This window comes from Colletes gigas, unplaced genomic scaffold (genome assembly GCF_013123115.1).
Source record: "Colletes gigas isolate AHSC1104 unplaced genomic scaffold, ASM1312311v1 Colletes_gigas_Sc00007, whole genome shotgun sequence".
Taxonomy (NCBI): domain Eukaryota; kingdom Metazoa; phylum Arthropoda; class Insecta; order Hymenoptera; family Colletidae; genus Colletes; species Colletes gigas.
This window is the reverse complement of record NW_025106636.1, coordinates 9,884,273-9,900,776: the sequence shown is the minus strand read 5'-3', so window position 1 is coordinate 9,900,776 and position 16,504 is coordinate 9,884,273. Positions and strand designations below refer to the sequence as shown.

Genomic DNA, 16,504 nt, shown 5'->3' with positions numbered 1-16,504 from the left:
AAACAGAATTAAGTTTCAGATGCTTTCGACATATAAATATTAAAATGCTTTTCTAAAATTTTTATCTCGTTTTATTTCAAGCTGTATGGTAACTGGAGAAATATAAAAATGTGTAAGTGGATGCAGTTGAAATACTGTTGTTAAAAACCTAGCTTCAATTGCTATAGCTGTCGTGATAGAACCTTTTATGGTCAGTATTTTATGGCTTCCGGTCGCAGTTGGAGTAATAATTTTCGCGGTACACATGGGCATGGAGGAATTCCGTTTTTAAAAAGTTGCTTACGATTTCATCGCAATTTTGTGCTACCGCGACGTTTGTAGTAGGAGTCGGGGAAGATGAGCGTGGAAAAGTTTTATTAATACTAAGTTTATCCTCGAGGAGAAACTGATAGACTGAAATTTTTCTTGTCGGCGAGGATGAAGCGAAGCTTTCGAGAAGATATTGCGAGCCAGCGTCTAAATGAGTAGAACGTATCTTAAAATTAATCCGAAATTTATACAGTTATTTTGTTCACGTATCTATTTAAATAATATCTTTATTAAATCACTGCAATATAAATTACTCGTGATGGTATATCAATGTAAAAAGCACAGTTTTTTTTAAAGAACAGACAACGATAAATGTTTCTAAACGGACAATTCCAGAGGGGGAAGTAATCAAGACAATGGCAGGCGTTTTTGAAAACTTTTTGCGCCGTTTTCGTTCGCCCATTCAGAGAGTTCTCGATCTCGTCGCAAAAACCGCAAACCTCGTGGTAATTAGAGTATTTTTTGTTACCAAAGCGGCAGTGGAACGTTGAAAATCGGGCAGAAAACGATGTCGTGTTTTTAGAGCCGTCGAAACGGGCAGCTCAATATTATTTTGCAGACTTTTATCTCCCTTGAGCACCGATTATTTCCTATTTAATTTATGCGAGTATTATGAGCGCGGAGGCAAGAAATTGAGTGTTCTTGCCGGTATCATGAACAATTAACCGGTAAACGTATTTCGATGTAATGCCAAGTTATCCTATCCTTCTTCGAGAAATATTTTTCTCGTGCTTTCCTAAGACAATTTGCGTCTTAAGCTGCTTCCAAGAGACTCGATGGACTCAGGATAAAAGCTGTAGCACCGTCTAAGATGCAAAAGTTGTTGGAACGGTTCTCGTAATTGGACACAAACGAAATAACGAATTTATTTCTACACGAAGGAATTTAACGGGAGGGGTCTGAAAAAAATGCCAAGGCTGTTTCCGTTTAAGATAGAAGAAAACGCGATAGTGAGCCGGTAATGAGTTTTTCCTCGATTCGGGGGTGGAAACAGCTTCTTTTTTTTTTTGCTGGAACGAGATACAGGACCGTGCAATTTTTTAATCAAAAATTCTCTCGTCTGTCTTATCTTTCTGACTTCTTATTCCATTTTTGGAGTTTAATAATTCCGAACAGAATTGCTCCGAAAATTTCGTGGGTTTATTTTTAGCGGGACACTCTGTATGTGCGGACCACGAGTTCATTTAAAGCGCAATACACGTCGCCGCGGGTAGTTTAGATTTCGTCGGATAAATCAGGAAACTCCCTGCGCGAACGCGACGACGGGGTTTCCCCGTGTAACCGATTCGAAACGAACCGCTTCTCTGTCCTCGTGCATTATTCCGACGTCCCGTGAAAACTCTTCGACATTGTAATCCCCCTTCGGTGCATTAAAGCAATCCTTTTCCCGATCCCCCGGTCAGAAACTCCGTTTCCATTCGACGCAACCCTGCGATTTATCTCCAACATCTTCGCCCTTTCCGAGAGAAAATGAATTTCGGGTTCAACGAACAGTTTACGAATTATTATTCGGAGCAACAAACTCATTACGTTGCAAAATGAAATAATTGTAGAACTTGGAAGACTCGACTGTAGAATTTCAATGAATAGAATCATTTCTTAGTAACAAACTTTCTAACCTAACTTTTCTCTGCACAATAATTTGGGAACAAAGAAAAATCATATGGATACAGAAGAGGTTAGAAACTACCCTTAAAATTGTGTGTAAAACATCCATAGATGTGATTTCTCGCGTATAATGCGATCTAAATATTTCACTAGATCGTAGATGGCACCATTGTAGCCAGTCTGGTCAACCTAAAACTTTCCTAGCTTTATTCTTCCATTATTATTCTCCCTCGACGAGGACTGATAGTTTCGTAGGGGAGAGTAGGCTAAAAAAAAAAAACAGAAAATGAAAATGTATCACGCCCCCGTGTTTGAAACAAGATAAATTTGCGGGCGCCGAGCTTTTATATTAACGAAGCCGATGAAAATTACGGGAATCGTGTTTTACAAACAGATACGTTATTTTTTAAACGATATGCACACGTTCGTTGAACAAGCGACGGGCGCGGAATTGAATCGTGAAATATTCGTGAATGATATTTCACAATCGATCGAGGTCAGCACTTAAATATACACGCGATTCGAAATAAAACAGAAACGTTGGAAACTTAAATAATTTTAATCGCCCTCGAAATATTCGTTTTCTTTAAACGATCTCGCTTTGGCCGAAACTACTCAATTTTTTTTATCCCTTTGAAGTTCATTTTTATCGCTCGATGTGGAATTTAAAACACTTTTGCTGCGCTGCTTTTACATTTTCATTGATATGGAACGTTTCGCTTTTTCATTGTGCCCGTCAATGTTCGAACCGTCTGCCATCGAACATCACTCGAAATATTAATTATTTACAAACATCGTATTTTGCATATAAACGACACGTTTCCGCGTGCTGGATATTTCGCCATTTCTCTTTTTGCGACCAGCCAGAGGTACTTTAAATATTCTGTCATACGTTCTTTTGGGCTTGTCACTGGAATTATCTCTCGTTGATGGAAAATATAAAAAAAAGGAGGGCACAATCTGTTAAAATTTATTCGTTGATGCAGCACTATATTTGTTTTTGATTATTGCGATTTTTAGTTCACCATTTTTTTGGCTCTGGGGATTGGTTTATTTTCGACACACGTGGTCGTCGCGAGAAAGGGAATGGATCTCGAGGTAAACGAGTAAAATTTGGCTGGCAATAAAAAAGTTAATTGAGAAATCTTTCACCCTCGGAGGAAAATTCCGTCTGGGGTGGAATTAGATTTGGAAGACGATGATCGTTGGGAATGACTCGCCCACGGGGCACAGAGGCGAGGCACTTCTTCGCGTTAATCGTCGCCGGAAGCACGTGGAATCGAAATGCCTTCGTGGAACGTGGAAATCGAAGCTGATCGTCTTCCGTTCAACAGTATTATTATCACGCCATTATTACGGAAATAAAAAAAGTCGTGTATTAAATGGAGTAGTACAATTTTAAAGTTTTTACATCGAACTTCGTTCTTTAATTAATTCTTGAGAGAGTAAAAAATAATAAATAAACAATAACGATAACGAAGGCAATCCTCAGGGTCTTCTGATTAATAGGTTTCTCGGAGGGTAGTGCTTCCGATGTTTATGGGAAGCCGCTTCTCCGGAATTTCAGCGATGAAAAACTTCCTCCGCGTGAACGAGCAATTTATGAAATTTGCTTACTGAAAATATCAAGGGATAAGGGCAAAAGCGGAAGGAAGGAGAGACGAGTAATGAAAGTCGAGGGCGCGAATGTAGCGGGAGAGTCGGTTCGCAGGGGTTTTGTAAACTGAATTCTGGAGAAGTAACGCGACCCCGATGCGAGGAGCTGTTAGTCAAGATCTTTCGTGGGATGACTTAGAGTGCGGCATTATGCTGGATATGAAAGATTTTTCAGCATCGTATTTGGGGCGTGGCGAATAAAACTCAAAGATCCCCTTTCATACCGAATGTCGTAGCCACTTATTTCTATTAACGTCTGTGCCCTATCACAAAAGAGTCGTCCAAAAATTCCTTAAAATTGACACTCAAAATTACTTAAGATAATTCAAAAATGTGTGCTTCTTTTGGAATTTTCTAGTCTTCGAAAGAGATATTTTTAAATACTATTTGTGTTTACCACAAGTCGAATCGTTAATATTTCATAAATTTTAACAATGTCGATATTGCAGTATTTTTATAACAAGCTTGATTGACCAAAAAGGTAGATAAAACGTAACACAATAGTCGAAGCCGCGAAAATCTACTCAGCGACCAACAGAAAGTTTGCGCCAAAGTTAGTTAAACTTTTAACACACGGCGGACAGGCGCTGTCGCTGGACCGAGTGGATTAAGCAAACAGTATCCAGCAACGGGTTTTTTTTTTCATGGACACAAACATTTCTATAAAAAAAAAGACTGTTGCAAAAGTTTATAAAGAGTTTTATTGAAAAATTGGATTTTATCGCCATCTATGGCCCACAGAAGTTTAACGACAGCTTTATAATATTGGCGAACTGCAATTTTATTAGCGCAACGTTCCCGGTTGGACTTCTGGTTTAGAGAAAATCAATATGCCCATCCATTCGTATAGAAGCAAACGTTGAAAAAAAAAAACAGATGCATAAATCTGATTAAAATTTTTTTTTTACTCAAAGTTTCGCGAAAATTGCAGGCCTATAGACCGTCAAACACGACGCGATACCATTCCAATAATTAATTCACGTATCCACTGAAATTTCGTGTGTGTTAGGATTGTTTCATTACGTTGATTGCGTTACATTGCTCGTATCGTTTGGGTCTAGAGCACTTTCATTTTGATCGATACGTGATTCGAACACGGATATGATAAACTCTTGACAATGGTATCTAAATCAGCAATAAATTGACCACGGATTGCATCGTTCAAACAGCATCAAACATGCAAGTACCAGCGGATTCGCTCTCGCGAAAACGCCCAGGTTTCGCCCGATTCTCGATCGACGCGAGAAGCCAAAAATTCCGCAGAGATTAGTTTTCTCCGCAAGATTAAAAAGTGGATTAAGAAGAAGCGGTGGGTCCATCGATTTAATGACTCCAACCCCGGAAAAGCAACTCCAATCAAGGCATCCAACGGACCGATTAGGTTTTCTCGCTTATTTGCCAACGGAGCGCCACGCTGCATCTTGAGGATGTATCCCACGATCTTCCCCTGTTTGGAGGAACGAAAAAAAAGAGAAAAGAAACTGCCTTTCAACCTTCTGAGTGTTCAGACTTTTAATCGATCAACGTCGTGCCCTTAATGGTTTTCGAGAATGTATTTGCGGCATGCATGCAATACATACTCATCGACTAGCCAATTTTTGCTAGAATCCAGACAACGTGCGTTTTGCTCGATCGTGTTAATATTCATGGTATGCCCCCTCCCCCTCCCAATTCCCGTTCGTTTGTCCGAGAAAGCACGATTGAAAGTGCTGGTTAGGCCTCTGCCCGATTAATTACTTTTCTGCTCGCCTGACACTGGATCACTGTCTTTCTAAAGAATAATTGATGCTCCTTTTGACTCGTAGTTCCTCCGGTGGAACACAGATTTTCCGCAGGATCAGCGGGTGAAGAATGATTCTTTAATGGCGGACGGATGGAGACCCGGTCACTGTTGAGCCTTCTTCTGGAAAGCAAACCAGGCCAGATCTGGCATGAAAGAGACTTTTTACTTTGTCTTGATTCCGGGGAAACTGAAAGTAATACATTTTCTCGCTGTATTCCCAAGGCACGTTTTATATAAAAGTGTTAGAGGCATGGAATATTAAGAAAATTTAAAAATTCCCCAACAGTTAACAGTCATTCACATTTCTTTCTGTCAGACTTTGATTTCAATTCGATAAATAATAGTCCACAGTGGTCGTTTTTTTACGAGTCGTTTAAATTCGCTGTCGTAGGATTCTTCGATCGACGAGGCTACGTGGACTGTTAATAGCACGGGAGAAAAAGAGAACCAATCGTTTAACGGGCTGACAGAAATGGGCCGTGTCAATCCGTTAAAAGGGCCTAAAAAGAAGAAATTACGTTCCACATGGCGGCCGATCACATTTTCGTTTAACGGGGATCCTACGCCCCCCCCCCTCTTTTCCCTCCTCGCGATAAAACGATTCTGGGCGGTAGTGTCCCGACTCGGACAAAATTGACTTTAAAATTTCTCCCTCGGTCGCTTATTAACTCTGGCTAGATACACCCATAAGCGGATTACGGTCTCGTTTCGAGGGATGCTTCGAGAGATCAAGAGGAATCGGTTTAAAGCTGTGGCTGTTCGCGAGCGGATCATTCTGGACGTAAATTGGAAGTGTTACGGGCTCGAGAAATATTCTTCGTCCTCTGCATTCGTTATAAACTGCCCCGAATTCTTCTTAGATTCCATCCAGGGCCCATCTTTCGTGATTCTACCTATACATCTGATCGAATTGCTATCAGATTTGCCCTAGTAATTTCATTCTTACTCGCCGTTCTTCCATATTTGAACGCGGCAAGGACATTTTCACGGTCGCTAGGCTCCTTCTCGGGCTCGTAGTAATTATCACCGCGGGAAATTAATTTCTTTCCCCCCCTCCCCCCTTCTCGTTCTTGGTAATTAATTCTGCGTCTGCGTTTGGAGATGACACCGGCGCGATAACGATAACGTCTCCGAGACCCTTGAAGTTACATTCACTCTGAGATAGAGCATCGCTCGATCTCTTTCCGAAGACGACACGCTGGAAGGCGCTCGGGGAGTCTAATTAATCGAGCAAATGATTCAATTCGGGTCAGGATTCGGACGCTGCGCGCCATTATAATCTGTCTTCGGTCGACAGTCCCCCCAATTAGGATTTCATTAGTAGACAAAAGCCGTGGATGAAGCGACGATCGGGATCCTGGAATCCTTCAGGATTTTTTTTAGACGAGGAATCGTCGAAGGATGAGCTTGGATTCAACGACTCGGCGAAAACTGCTCGAAGAATCGTCCCTTGATTATCCCAGCGATTAGCAATTTGAATACCTCGTTCATTTTTAATCCCTCGCGGGCATCGGTGTTTCCCTAATTGTGTCGACGAAGAGAAAAAATATAACGGACAGTTTTAACAAACGCAGAAATGAAAATCGCTGCTGGTCGGGGCGGAATTAATTCAAAAAGGAAATTGACATTGATTCGCGTCGCTTTGTTACTATATTAACTGAAAATAAACGGTACCCTTCCTGTCCAAACAAATAAATTAATTGCGATTGTTTCGGTGGCGATGATTAATGTACATCAGGTGTTGGTTTGATTTTGTGATAATAAAACACAAATAGGGAAGTGCTTTTTGGCAGATAAATTGCCAAAGAAATTCTGACACATTTTGCACCAGGGCTGTCACGCACAAGGCGAACGCGTCACTTCCTGGCCGTATTTTCCGACGAAGTCCATTAAAACTTCATTAAAATTCTGTTCCGCGACTGCTAATAAAACCATTCTTTCTTGAAAGTTCGCGTACTTCTTGGGTACATACGTCACTTGCAGTTGTAACTCGGTAGTTTTCAGGCCGCTCACGGAGCCTCTAACTTTCCAGTGGAACAAGACAAAATATGTCCGACATTCGTAACCGTTTCCCTTTACAAATGTTCAACAAATTTCTATTCTTTTTAAATTACCAGACTTTCGCTCGGGGACGTTCCTTCGATTAAAACAATAGTTACAATTGTTCTTCAAAATAAAAAGATATGAATATCAGCCACTGCCAAGTAGAATAGAACGCAACAAGCCAGACGCGACAAAATAGTTTTATTGGGAATAGCTCGTGTACTGCTGGAAATTTTTCGCAATTTATAGACAATTCCTGGCAGTTACACGAGCCATTGCACCCCGAAGTTTAGTGCCACTTGTAGGAAACGAAGAATTGACCAATCGCGAGGTAGAATAAGATGAAATATGAACGACACGACCGAAGTACATCTTCGAATGCTTTTCTAGAATTAACAGTAAAACAGTTTTTATATCTCCGTGATGCAGTTTATGGCGGTGTTAGGGCCATGCGAGTTACAATATTCCGAGATTTTCCAGACTTTATAGGCAACGCAGAAGTCCATTGCGATGTGGAACGGGTCGACGATAAATGCGACACTGGTGGCTGCCAGAGTCAACAGAAAGAAACAATTTTATTTCCTCCGCGACGTGCATTATTTAAAAGCTCAACAACCCAATGTTCGTTTGCTTTAATAATAAGCTCCTAGGTTCCAAAGAAATTCTCCTGTATTAAAAATTTATGGGATTCTGATTTAGAACTCTGAAAAGTGGCCCTTCTTCATGAATTGTTTTCTCAAACCCTGTTAACAGGGTTAACACATTTATTTATACATATTTCAAGATAGCATATATTATTTTTTTACAAAGAAATTTTAGTTTATCAAGAAACTACGCGAAGTAAAGTGAAAAGTGACACCGACGTCCTGTTTCACATTCGATATCGGCAAAATAATGACTTAAACTCCCCCTATTTTTACATAAACTCCCTAATATCGGGATGGAAAAGCGATCGATTTTCCAACATTTTTCAGTATGGAACCGGTCTTTGCCCATTCTCGAATTCGTTAGCCTGGTCTTCCCAAGCGACCACGAGCCCAAAATAAGTAAAAATACCGGGGCGGCAGGAATGGAAATTCTTTTTGAAGAGAAGCCCATTTCCACCGACGGGATCGTACGTATCGGGAATTCCCCGTGAAATTGATAAACGAGCCGTAACGGCTGCATCGAATTCGGAATTCGTGGTTTTCGTGGATCCGCGGCCGAGCTGTGTGTTCACGGACGGTACGCGTCCGACCAGTTCTCTGGTCGACTTTTCCAAATATTGAAATTTCTCTGATATTGCTCCTAGCGTACACAACGAGGCTCACACTCAGCCCGTTCTCGCATTAAGCCTGCACGATCAACAAGTTACAACGATCGTTACACAGGGATCACTCGGGGTACGCGATTCCAGTTTACGCGTCCGCTTCCGATCTAGAAACATCCTCTGTACAACCGCAGGAACACTGTTCACGCCATATTGTATCTTCTTCGAAGCCACGAAACTATTTTTTGACCATATTTGTTTCCAATTCCAAAGTGGTGAATATTCCGAGTCGGAGATTCTTGGAGTATTTTTAATCGAGGAATGTTTCTTGTCTCGCAAAGAATTTCGACGGTAAATTCGGAGGAAAGTTAAATACAATTTTCCGGGAAGGAGAATGCTAGGCGTAGTATCGAAGTGGTTCTTGAGGATCCCGTATAGACTGCAGGAATTCTGGCTACGTAGAGCACAGAGCATCGGATAATGGAACGTTGATGAATGACTCCCCGCGAATAGCCGGGTAAGTCCGGAAAATTTCAACGAGGAAAAGCAGATTACGAGAGAAAGAGGGAATTTGGAAGGCAAACGGAAATGGAAAAAAAAATAGACTCGTAAAGCAAACGGTACGCGTCGATTGCAGGAAAAGGGGCAGCGTTCGTTTAACGTTAAACAAGGGAACGATGAGCTCGGAGAAATTGACGAAAATTTCGCGCTGTTTCTTTTCGCTTAAAGTTATCTCGAACGCCAACATTATCTGCACTTTTAAAGCGACGTAGTTCGAGCAGTGCCTATGATTGATCGATGGTATAGAGGGTGCCCTACGGCGGAGTTTAAATAATAATATATGGAATAATTTATTTTACGTGTAAAAATGAATCGAAAATTCAGTATGAATATTTCCATAGAATGCTTCGTTTTCGAGATATTTGAATTTAAAAATTTCTGGAGCATCGAATATGATTTGGCTGGCGCGTCTGACCATTAGTCACTGTTTCTACTTGTGCTCTATGGCACGCGTGTCCCATGAATTTTTAAAATCGATTCCCTCGGGAACGAAGCGTTACCCGAAGAAATTTCATTCTACACTTTCGATTTATTTTTGCATATAGAATCACCGTTATACACAAAAATTGTATTTTGTCTTCTAACGTAGTGGTTGCGTCGATCCCCTTCATAAGATGCTGCTTTTCTACATATAAATAATTCATTCTCCTTGGTTGTGGATTGGGAAACCTTTTCATATGTAGATTCATTTCATAAATGTTTATTTACTGACACAATTTATTTATAATATAATCTTCGAGGCATTTTCGTTGTACGTTTCATTTAATTTTCAAATCGAATACCTTGGCGAAGTAGATTCTTGGCGCCTTTTCAGTACCACGGTCACATAAACTCGTACATTTAGCGTCGAAGTATGTATTTTATAAGCTCGCGTACGTAGCTGGAAATGTTGGGTAAAATTGTTTGCTCCATTCGTTCTTCCGCGCGGATTCGCTTCAATCGGTCCCACGAGCCACAGAAATTGCTGAATCGAACTCTTTTTAACCAATACCGGTAAGAACCGAAGTTCTCATCCGATGAAATTTATTCTCAGCGGTTACGGTTAAAAAATCACTCGTTCCTCGAGTCCGGGAAACCAACTGCATACAGAGTACTCAATAACGCAAGGAGTACTTGCGGAGGGTGCTTGAATTTTAATTCAAAGCCCGAAGTTCAAGAATATTTTGTTTGAATTTGTACCGGCGAGCCGAATCCTTTAAAAGGTTCGGTCCAGTTCCGACTAGAAATGGGACAAATTTTCTTCGAGTAAATAGATAACCAATAAAACGTACAGCACTTGGTTCGTGACGTTTAATTCGATCGAGCAACTCTTATTTATTCATTATGAAGCATCTCATACTGCGAAAGAACTCACCCCCTAAAATATTTACCAGCACCAGTAGGTAAATACCTTGTATAAATAGTTGTTTGCTCTTTCCCGAAGAGAAGCCCAAGAAGCCCCGGAAAAATTAAAAGCATCGAAATAATTAAAAGGGCCCGGGAAGGTTACCCCGAGAGGAATTTTATTTTCAGGTGAACAAGTTCTATTCGCGATACGCGTCTAACCCCGCGCCGCGTACGGCTCGTCGATCATCTGAGACTCGATTTTCCCGGCGCGGGCTCGTAGATCGAGCCTCGTCGATCAGAGTACCCACGCACAGGTTTCACTCATTCAATTCGTTGATCACGCAGATGCCAGACAACGCAAACTGCCGCCCGTCGACCGTGGAAACTAAAAGGCGACGCGTCCTCGACGGATTAGAGGCGCGGCCGTAACATCGACTCGCTTCAGAGCAACCAAACGCTTTGAGCACAAAGAAAATCAGGGATCACTGTAAACGAGCAATATTGTATAAAACCACAGGACTCTCGGACCGTTCGCAGAAGCTAATTAGATATTTCCTCTGTGGCGTTCGAAGGGAAAGCAGAAACTCGTCGCTAATAGCTACCCGCAAGGACGACCACCGATGCTCGATTGTGAACTTAATTAACGACGTTTTATCCGAGTTGAACGGCTTCGTGGAAACAATCGACCTTCGATTTGCCGCAGCTTAAGGGCGTACGAAGGATCGCGAAGTTTTCAAGTCGTTTCGAATCCATTCACGGGAGAGGCTCTCGCTCGTTCTCCAGTCATTTGGCTGCAGCCTTCCAGAAGACCCGTCATCGAGGCTGTCCAAACTTTCGGTCGTTCTTGGCCGAGAAACTTACCAAGCGTTCGTCGGGTTTCCGCGGCATCGATCGTACCAGGCGGTGTCAACGGGACATCACGGACGGGAACGAAACCCTCAAGAAGTTCGATAGAAGCCTTAATCTCGCGTTCCGATGGGTTCCAGGTTCTGAAATCACGTTTCCATACTTTCGTCCACCTGGAGCCGCGTTTCGACGACTTTGGCTCTTCGAAATCGTCAGGAGAAATTTCGCGACCGCCGTTAGGCAAATGGTGGACATCGTCGATTCCAGTCTGCCGCAAACACTTAACGCAACGTGTTCTGCTGGTATCGAACCGCCTCACGAAATCAACTTGCGAGCAAAGCTACGTAGTCGGAGTATCAACGGAGACGTCTCGTAACTGTCGCGAGACGGATAAGTCTGAGGGAGAACCCTGGCAGGCGGCAATAAAAGTCCGGATCCGGCGCGGAGAATTTACGGAGGTTCATTAGTGGACGCGGGGAAGAGTTTACGAGGGTCGCAGGCATCCCCCGCGTCGGTACGCGACGATTCAAAGTTCCCAAAAGACAATAAGAGATCGGATTTCCAGAGCGAGAGTCGTAACCTAGAAAGGCATCGAATGTCGTAGGTCAAGGAGTCCGATAGGTTCCGACAGCTGCGCCGCTGGTTACGCGGCCGGATACATCGATCATTCCCCGGGCACCATAGAGGCGCAAGGAACCGGCGATTCCGAAAGAGCCATTCTCTAGAATACTCTCGGACGGTTGAAAGTTTCCAGGCTGATCGTTGAAACGGACCGACGTAAAGTAGCCTACCAAGGGTAACGAGGTACCTAAGGGTAAACAACGTTCATCCCTGGTTCATTCTTTCCTCCAAGGGAGGAATCGGGCGCTACGGCAACTGCAAACAATTGTGTTTGCCCGGTACAGCTGGACTCCCTGATCCTTCAGATTGGTCAGCGTAGCCCCGTCACGCTTGGACTCTGTTGCGTTATCGATCGTCCGGCTCGTGAATCTCGCCCGTCGGTCGTTAACATCCGTCGAAGGATCGAGGAACCGCGCCAGAGAAACCAGCACGCAAGAGCCTCGATAGACGAGGAGACGGAAGGGTCCAGTAAACGGAGGGACAGTCCGGAAGGGTTGGCGCGCAGCTTGAGCATCGAAAGCGGAATCGGACGCTACGCGATTGGTTCGTTCGGTCACGGTGGGGCAACCGGGCCCAGCGGTGGCGGGCCTGCGGAGGGGTTCACCGGCGCTGAGGGCACGGACCCCGTCAACGGTTGCCTAGGTGGGCAGCAGCCGGTGGTGGGGGCTAGCCGCGGTGTCCTAAGTCGGCGACACAGTCGCGACTTAAGCCCCTCGAAGTCGTCGGAGGGCCAGGATGCGCCCACCCACGGGGGCGGGGGTGGTGGCGGTGTCGGTACCGTATCCGGTACTGGCGCAACCGGTTCCGGACAGGATTGGCGAAGGCTAGTAGGCAGCATCAGGCGCAAGGTGCGCCGAAAAACTACCCACAGCAGCGCCAGCATCTCCGAGGCCGGTCTCCAAGAGACCAACCGCAATCAAGATGACTTTCTCAAGGCCACCATGAGAATCTTCCTGGTGGTGTCGCCACCGATGGGCCGCGTTCAGGTATCGTATCCAATTTCGAGGAATGTTAATGACATTATCATCCCCGTTAACGATAAACGAGCGGAGAATTTCATTATGTTTCGGTATTTGCGCACTCGTGAAAACAAAGTAGAAATATAACACGTTTTAAGCGGTTAAAGATTCCGACAAGTCGCCTCACGTATGGTAACCGCTACACCATCGGTGCGTGCGAGGCGTATTTACCCTGATTTATAAATATTTATAACTTTAAAACGCAGCCTCTGCCGTAATTTACTCACTCTTTATTTTCGCCTTGCTTTAGCCCGTGGAATTAGCCTCTAAAGGGATGCCGATCTGTAATTAAACACCCCGTAAATAAAAACAAAAGCACAGCAAAAAGTAATTACGACGGAACATAATACTTCTTTGAATAATATCAAAGATAATCTACGAAAAAAATGGGGGAAAAATTGTATGGAAGAGGCTTACCTGTCCTGGTAGTATATCCTTGCACGAGGAGATATTAAATATGAACGGGTACCAGTGGCGTAGCCAGCTTTAATCTAGAATTCACATGCTGGAATTTATAGTAGGTTATACACAGATATTCGAGGTTCATTGATTTTTTACAAATGATGTAGTATATTTTTTCATTTTATTTCTGGTAGGGGGTATGATACCGTATATTTCAAAATCATACAGAATCGCTAAAGAGCAATTACGAAAGTAAATATTTCAGTTCGAGGGAGTGAAATATATTATATGATATTGCTCGCTACGCCGCTGGTGTCTATTCATATTTAATGTTTCCCCATGCAAGCTAATACTACGGGATAGGTAAGCGTAAAAAAATCGATTCAGAATTCGGAGTTATCGCAGAAGCTCGTCATAGAAAAGAGTAGCTAAAGGACAACGAAATTGGCACGAGTCGTTGCCAAGGATTGCAGGTGTACGTTCGGATCCCTGCGGGTCGTATTACTCACGACACGCGAGGCGAGGCTGAAACGTGGAATTTAATAATTCTCGCGGGTATTAATTCGTTACGTTGCAAGCTATTGCTAGATAAAGTGTTACTGGCTGGCACACGTGTTTCGACCCGAAATAGGCGGCGTAAAGCCTAAGGATCCTCGAAACTTTCCGCGCAGTCATCCAATGCCGACCTAGTTCCGCCCAAACGGCACGAAAGTCTGGTACCCCGAGCTTGATCGGAGCTATGTATCGAGCCATTTGCTTATAACCGACGCGAAAGCCGATTTTCTACTTTTGTCGATGGCTGTGGCGCGCCTAGGTGAGCTGCAAGGAACTAGTTCCGCAAATATCCAGTTTTAACCGTTAAAATATGGGGGATCCCCAATCTCGGATTAAAGATCCCATAGACTGAACACCAAGAAAATAGAAAGGGGCGATTTCTTTGCAAGAATCCGTAACGCAGATCGATGCAACAAGCGAGGCAGTACTCTCTTACTAGCATTGCACGATCCATATTCCCCGCGGGCAGGTTTAGTCTCTTTCCAGCGATTTAAAGAACCATTTTCTCCGACTTATCCTTGCAGTAGTAAGTCCATCGATCTCTATCGGCGCGATTTACGAGTACCCGCCGCACGAGAACGATTATCTTTACGGGTGCAATTAAAACGTTATCGAAGCGTTCCGTTGAAAAGCGTGCGCGCCAGTTAAGTAAACGGTCGGATCGAGCTAGGCAGGTGCAGTGCTGACTGACGACCTGAAAAGCGATCATCCATTAGCCGGATCGATCGACCCGTCAGCCTGGATAGCCGGGTACTCGGCAACAAAGATTATTGTCGTTGCTCATTATTCTCCACGCATGCAGAAAAACATGCAGACGTGAATTCTTCTGAACGAGGACAGATCTCGCGGATTATTTGCACTTCGAAGCAGCACGCGCGTCCCTCGGGAATAGATTCACCGTTAATCTGGTTTCCTAATTTAATTTCAGAAATTATCGACCCGACGTCACGGAGGATCGGTTCCATTAGCCCGTCGGGACCTCGTCCTTGTGTCCTGTGGAGGAAGTATCGGACTCTAAAAATCGAAATATTCTTTTTCATCCCCTAGATTGATCGCACATACGATTTCTGTGACATTGAGTACGGTAAATGAGGTTAGGTTCATACCTGTTTATTCGAGGGGAGGGCACTTCCCTTTTAACGACTTATGTTTTTGCTACTCTAGGTAATAACCTTGCTAATATGTGTCAAGAGTTTTGTAAAGGATCAATTACGATAGTAGAAATTTTTTTATAAAATTTCCTTCAGTTTTCAATATCCACCGGGTTATATGCAGCCACGTATTTACTTTGAAAACAGGGGAAAAAATCTTTTCCCTTCAATATTCCTGACGTTAGTATCAGCCTATTATTTATTCACGTCAAACACTCTTTTATTTATTGACATTGTACTATGGCCTGTATCGTATTATTCGGAGGGACGTTGCTGAAAACCCCAGAAAATATATTAAAAGTCCCGACGAGTCAAGAGGACGTACCTGTTCCATTTTAAGTTGAAAACGTGTGCACGTAGTATCGCTGCAAATTGATTTTTCAGCTGCCATTAGCAGCAGCCTGGTTTTTCAAGGCGGGGCCATGGCATACCAGGGACAATTTATGGCAACAATGCGTGCTGAAAATATTTAAACAGACCGCCGTGCGCGCGTGTACACACACGTCGCATTATGACTTATCGAAGCTTCGATTCGTGCATTCCTTATCGATTCGGTGAAAAATGAATTAGGCTGAGAAACGTCGCGTCCGCCTTTCACAAGACACCGTAATCGTTTATCGATTCTGCCGGTCAGGTTGACTGAAATCTTTCTTTTTTCAACGGTAATATATTATTTTTTTGCGGAAGACCTATAAAAGGCTCGAGCACCGAACGATAAATCATCGCAAGCACATAATCTATACGTTATTCACGATACTATAGCGTTATTTCCATGCTTTGAATTTTTAATGCGAAACGTATCGCGAATCAGACGATACCTCGATTATTTGCCTGCATATAGTGCCCTGTTGTTGTTTTTTTCTTTTTATAAGAAAAAAACAACAGCCCTGGGCTGTGACTCTTGTTGAGGCACAGTCATCAGTCGACACGTTTGCTATGGCCGCAAGGAGGTGAGTTGCTATAAAAATACCAATCAGAGTAGAGTATCCAACGTTGGTGCTACAGTAGTGTCTCGTTATATGAGCAAATTTCACCCCGGAGAAAAGCAAAAGTGTCTTATCCACCTCTTTGAGGTTTATGTTTCTTTAGTGAAGAGTATATTTTGGCTGTAGTTGAGGGATTCCAATATAACGGATCAAGAAAAATAGTATTTTTGAGAATTTTTATTTAGGAAACTAGTCAATCTTTTTTTAAATCTCTAATATGGTCTTATCGCTACAATAGACCATAAATTTGAACATCTCCAGGTCGTGTATCATCTTGATGAACGAAGCAACCGAATGGGTTGAATTATGGTCGTCGTTTTTGCTGGCAACGTCACCGATGCGCGAATTAAATTCCGTATTGCATAACTAGAGGAGGTTGTCTTGAAAGC

At 43.1% G+C, this 16,504-nt stretch overlaps 1 protein-coding gene across 13 annotated transcripts in view; it reads left to right on the top strand.

Annotated features, from left to right (window-relative positions):
• Nucleotides 1-16,504, top strand: part of LOC122396042 (pleckstrin homology domain-containing family G member 5-like) — a 91,842-nt gene that overhangs the window by 33,698 nt on the left and 41,640 nt on the right. For 2 of the 13 annotated variants that reach the window (XM_043394125.1, XM_043394123.1), the window contains one exon: nt 10,881-12,988. The exons of the other annotated variants lie outside the window; for them this stretch is intronic. In XM_043394125.1, the coding sequence (XP_043250060.1) occupies nt 12,944-12,988 (45 nt within the window). In that variant the 5' untranslated portion in view covers nt 10,881-12,943. The remainder of the gene's footprint in view (nt 1-10,880; nt 12,989-16,504) is intronic. 13 annotated transcript variants of the gene reach the window in all.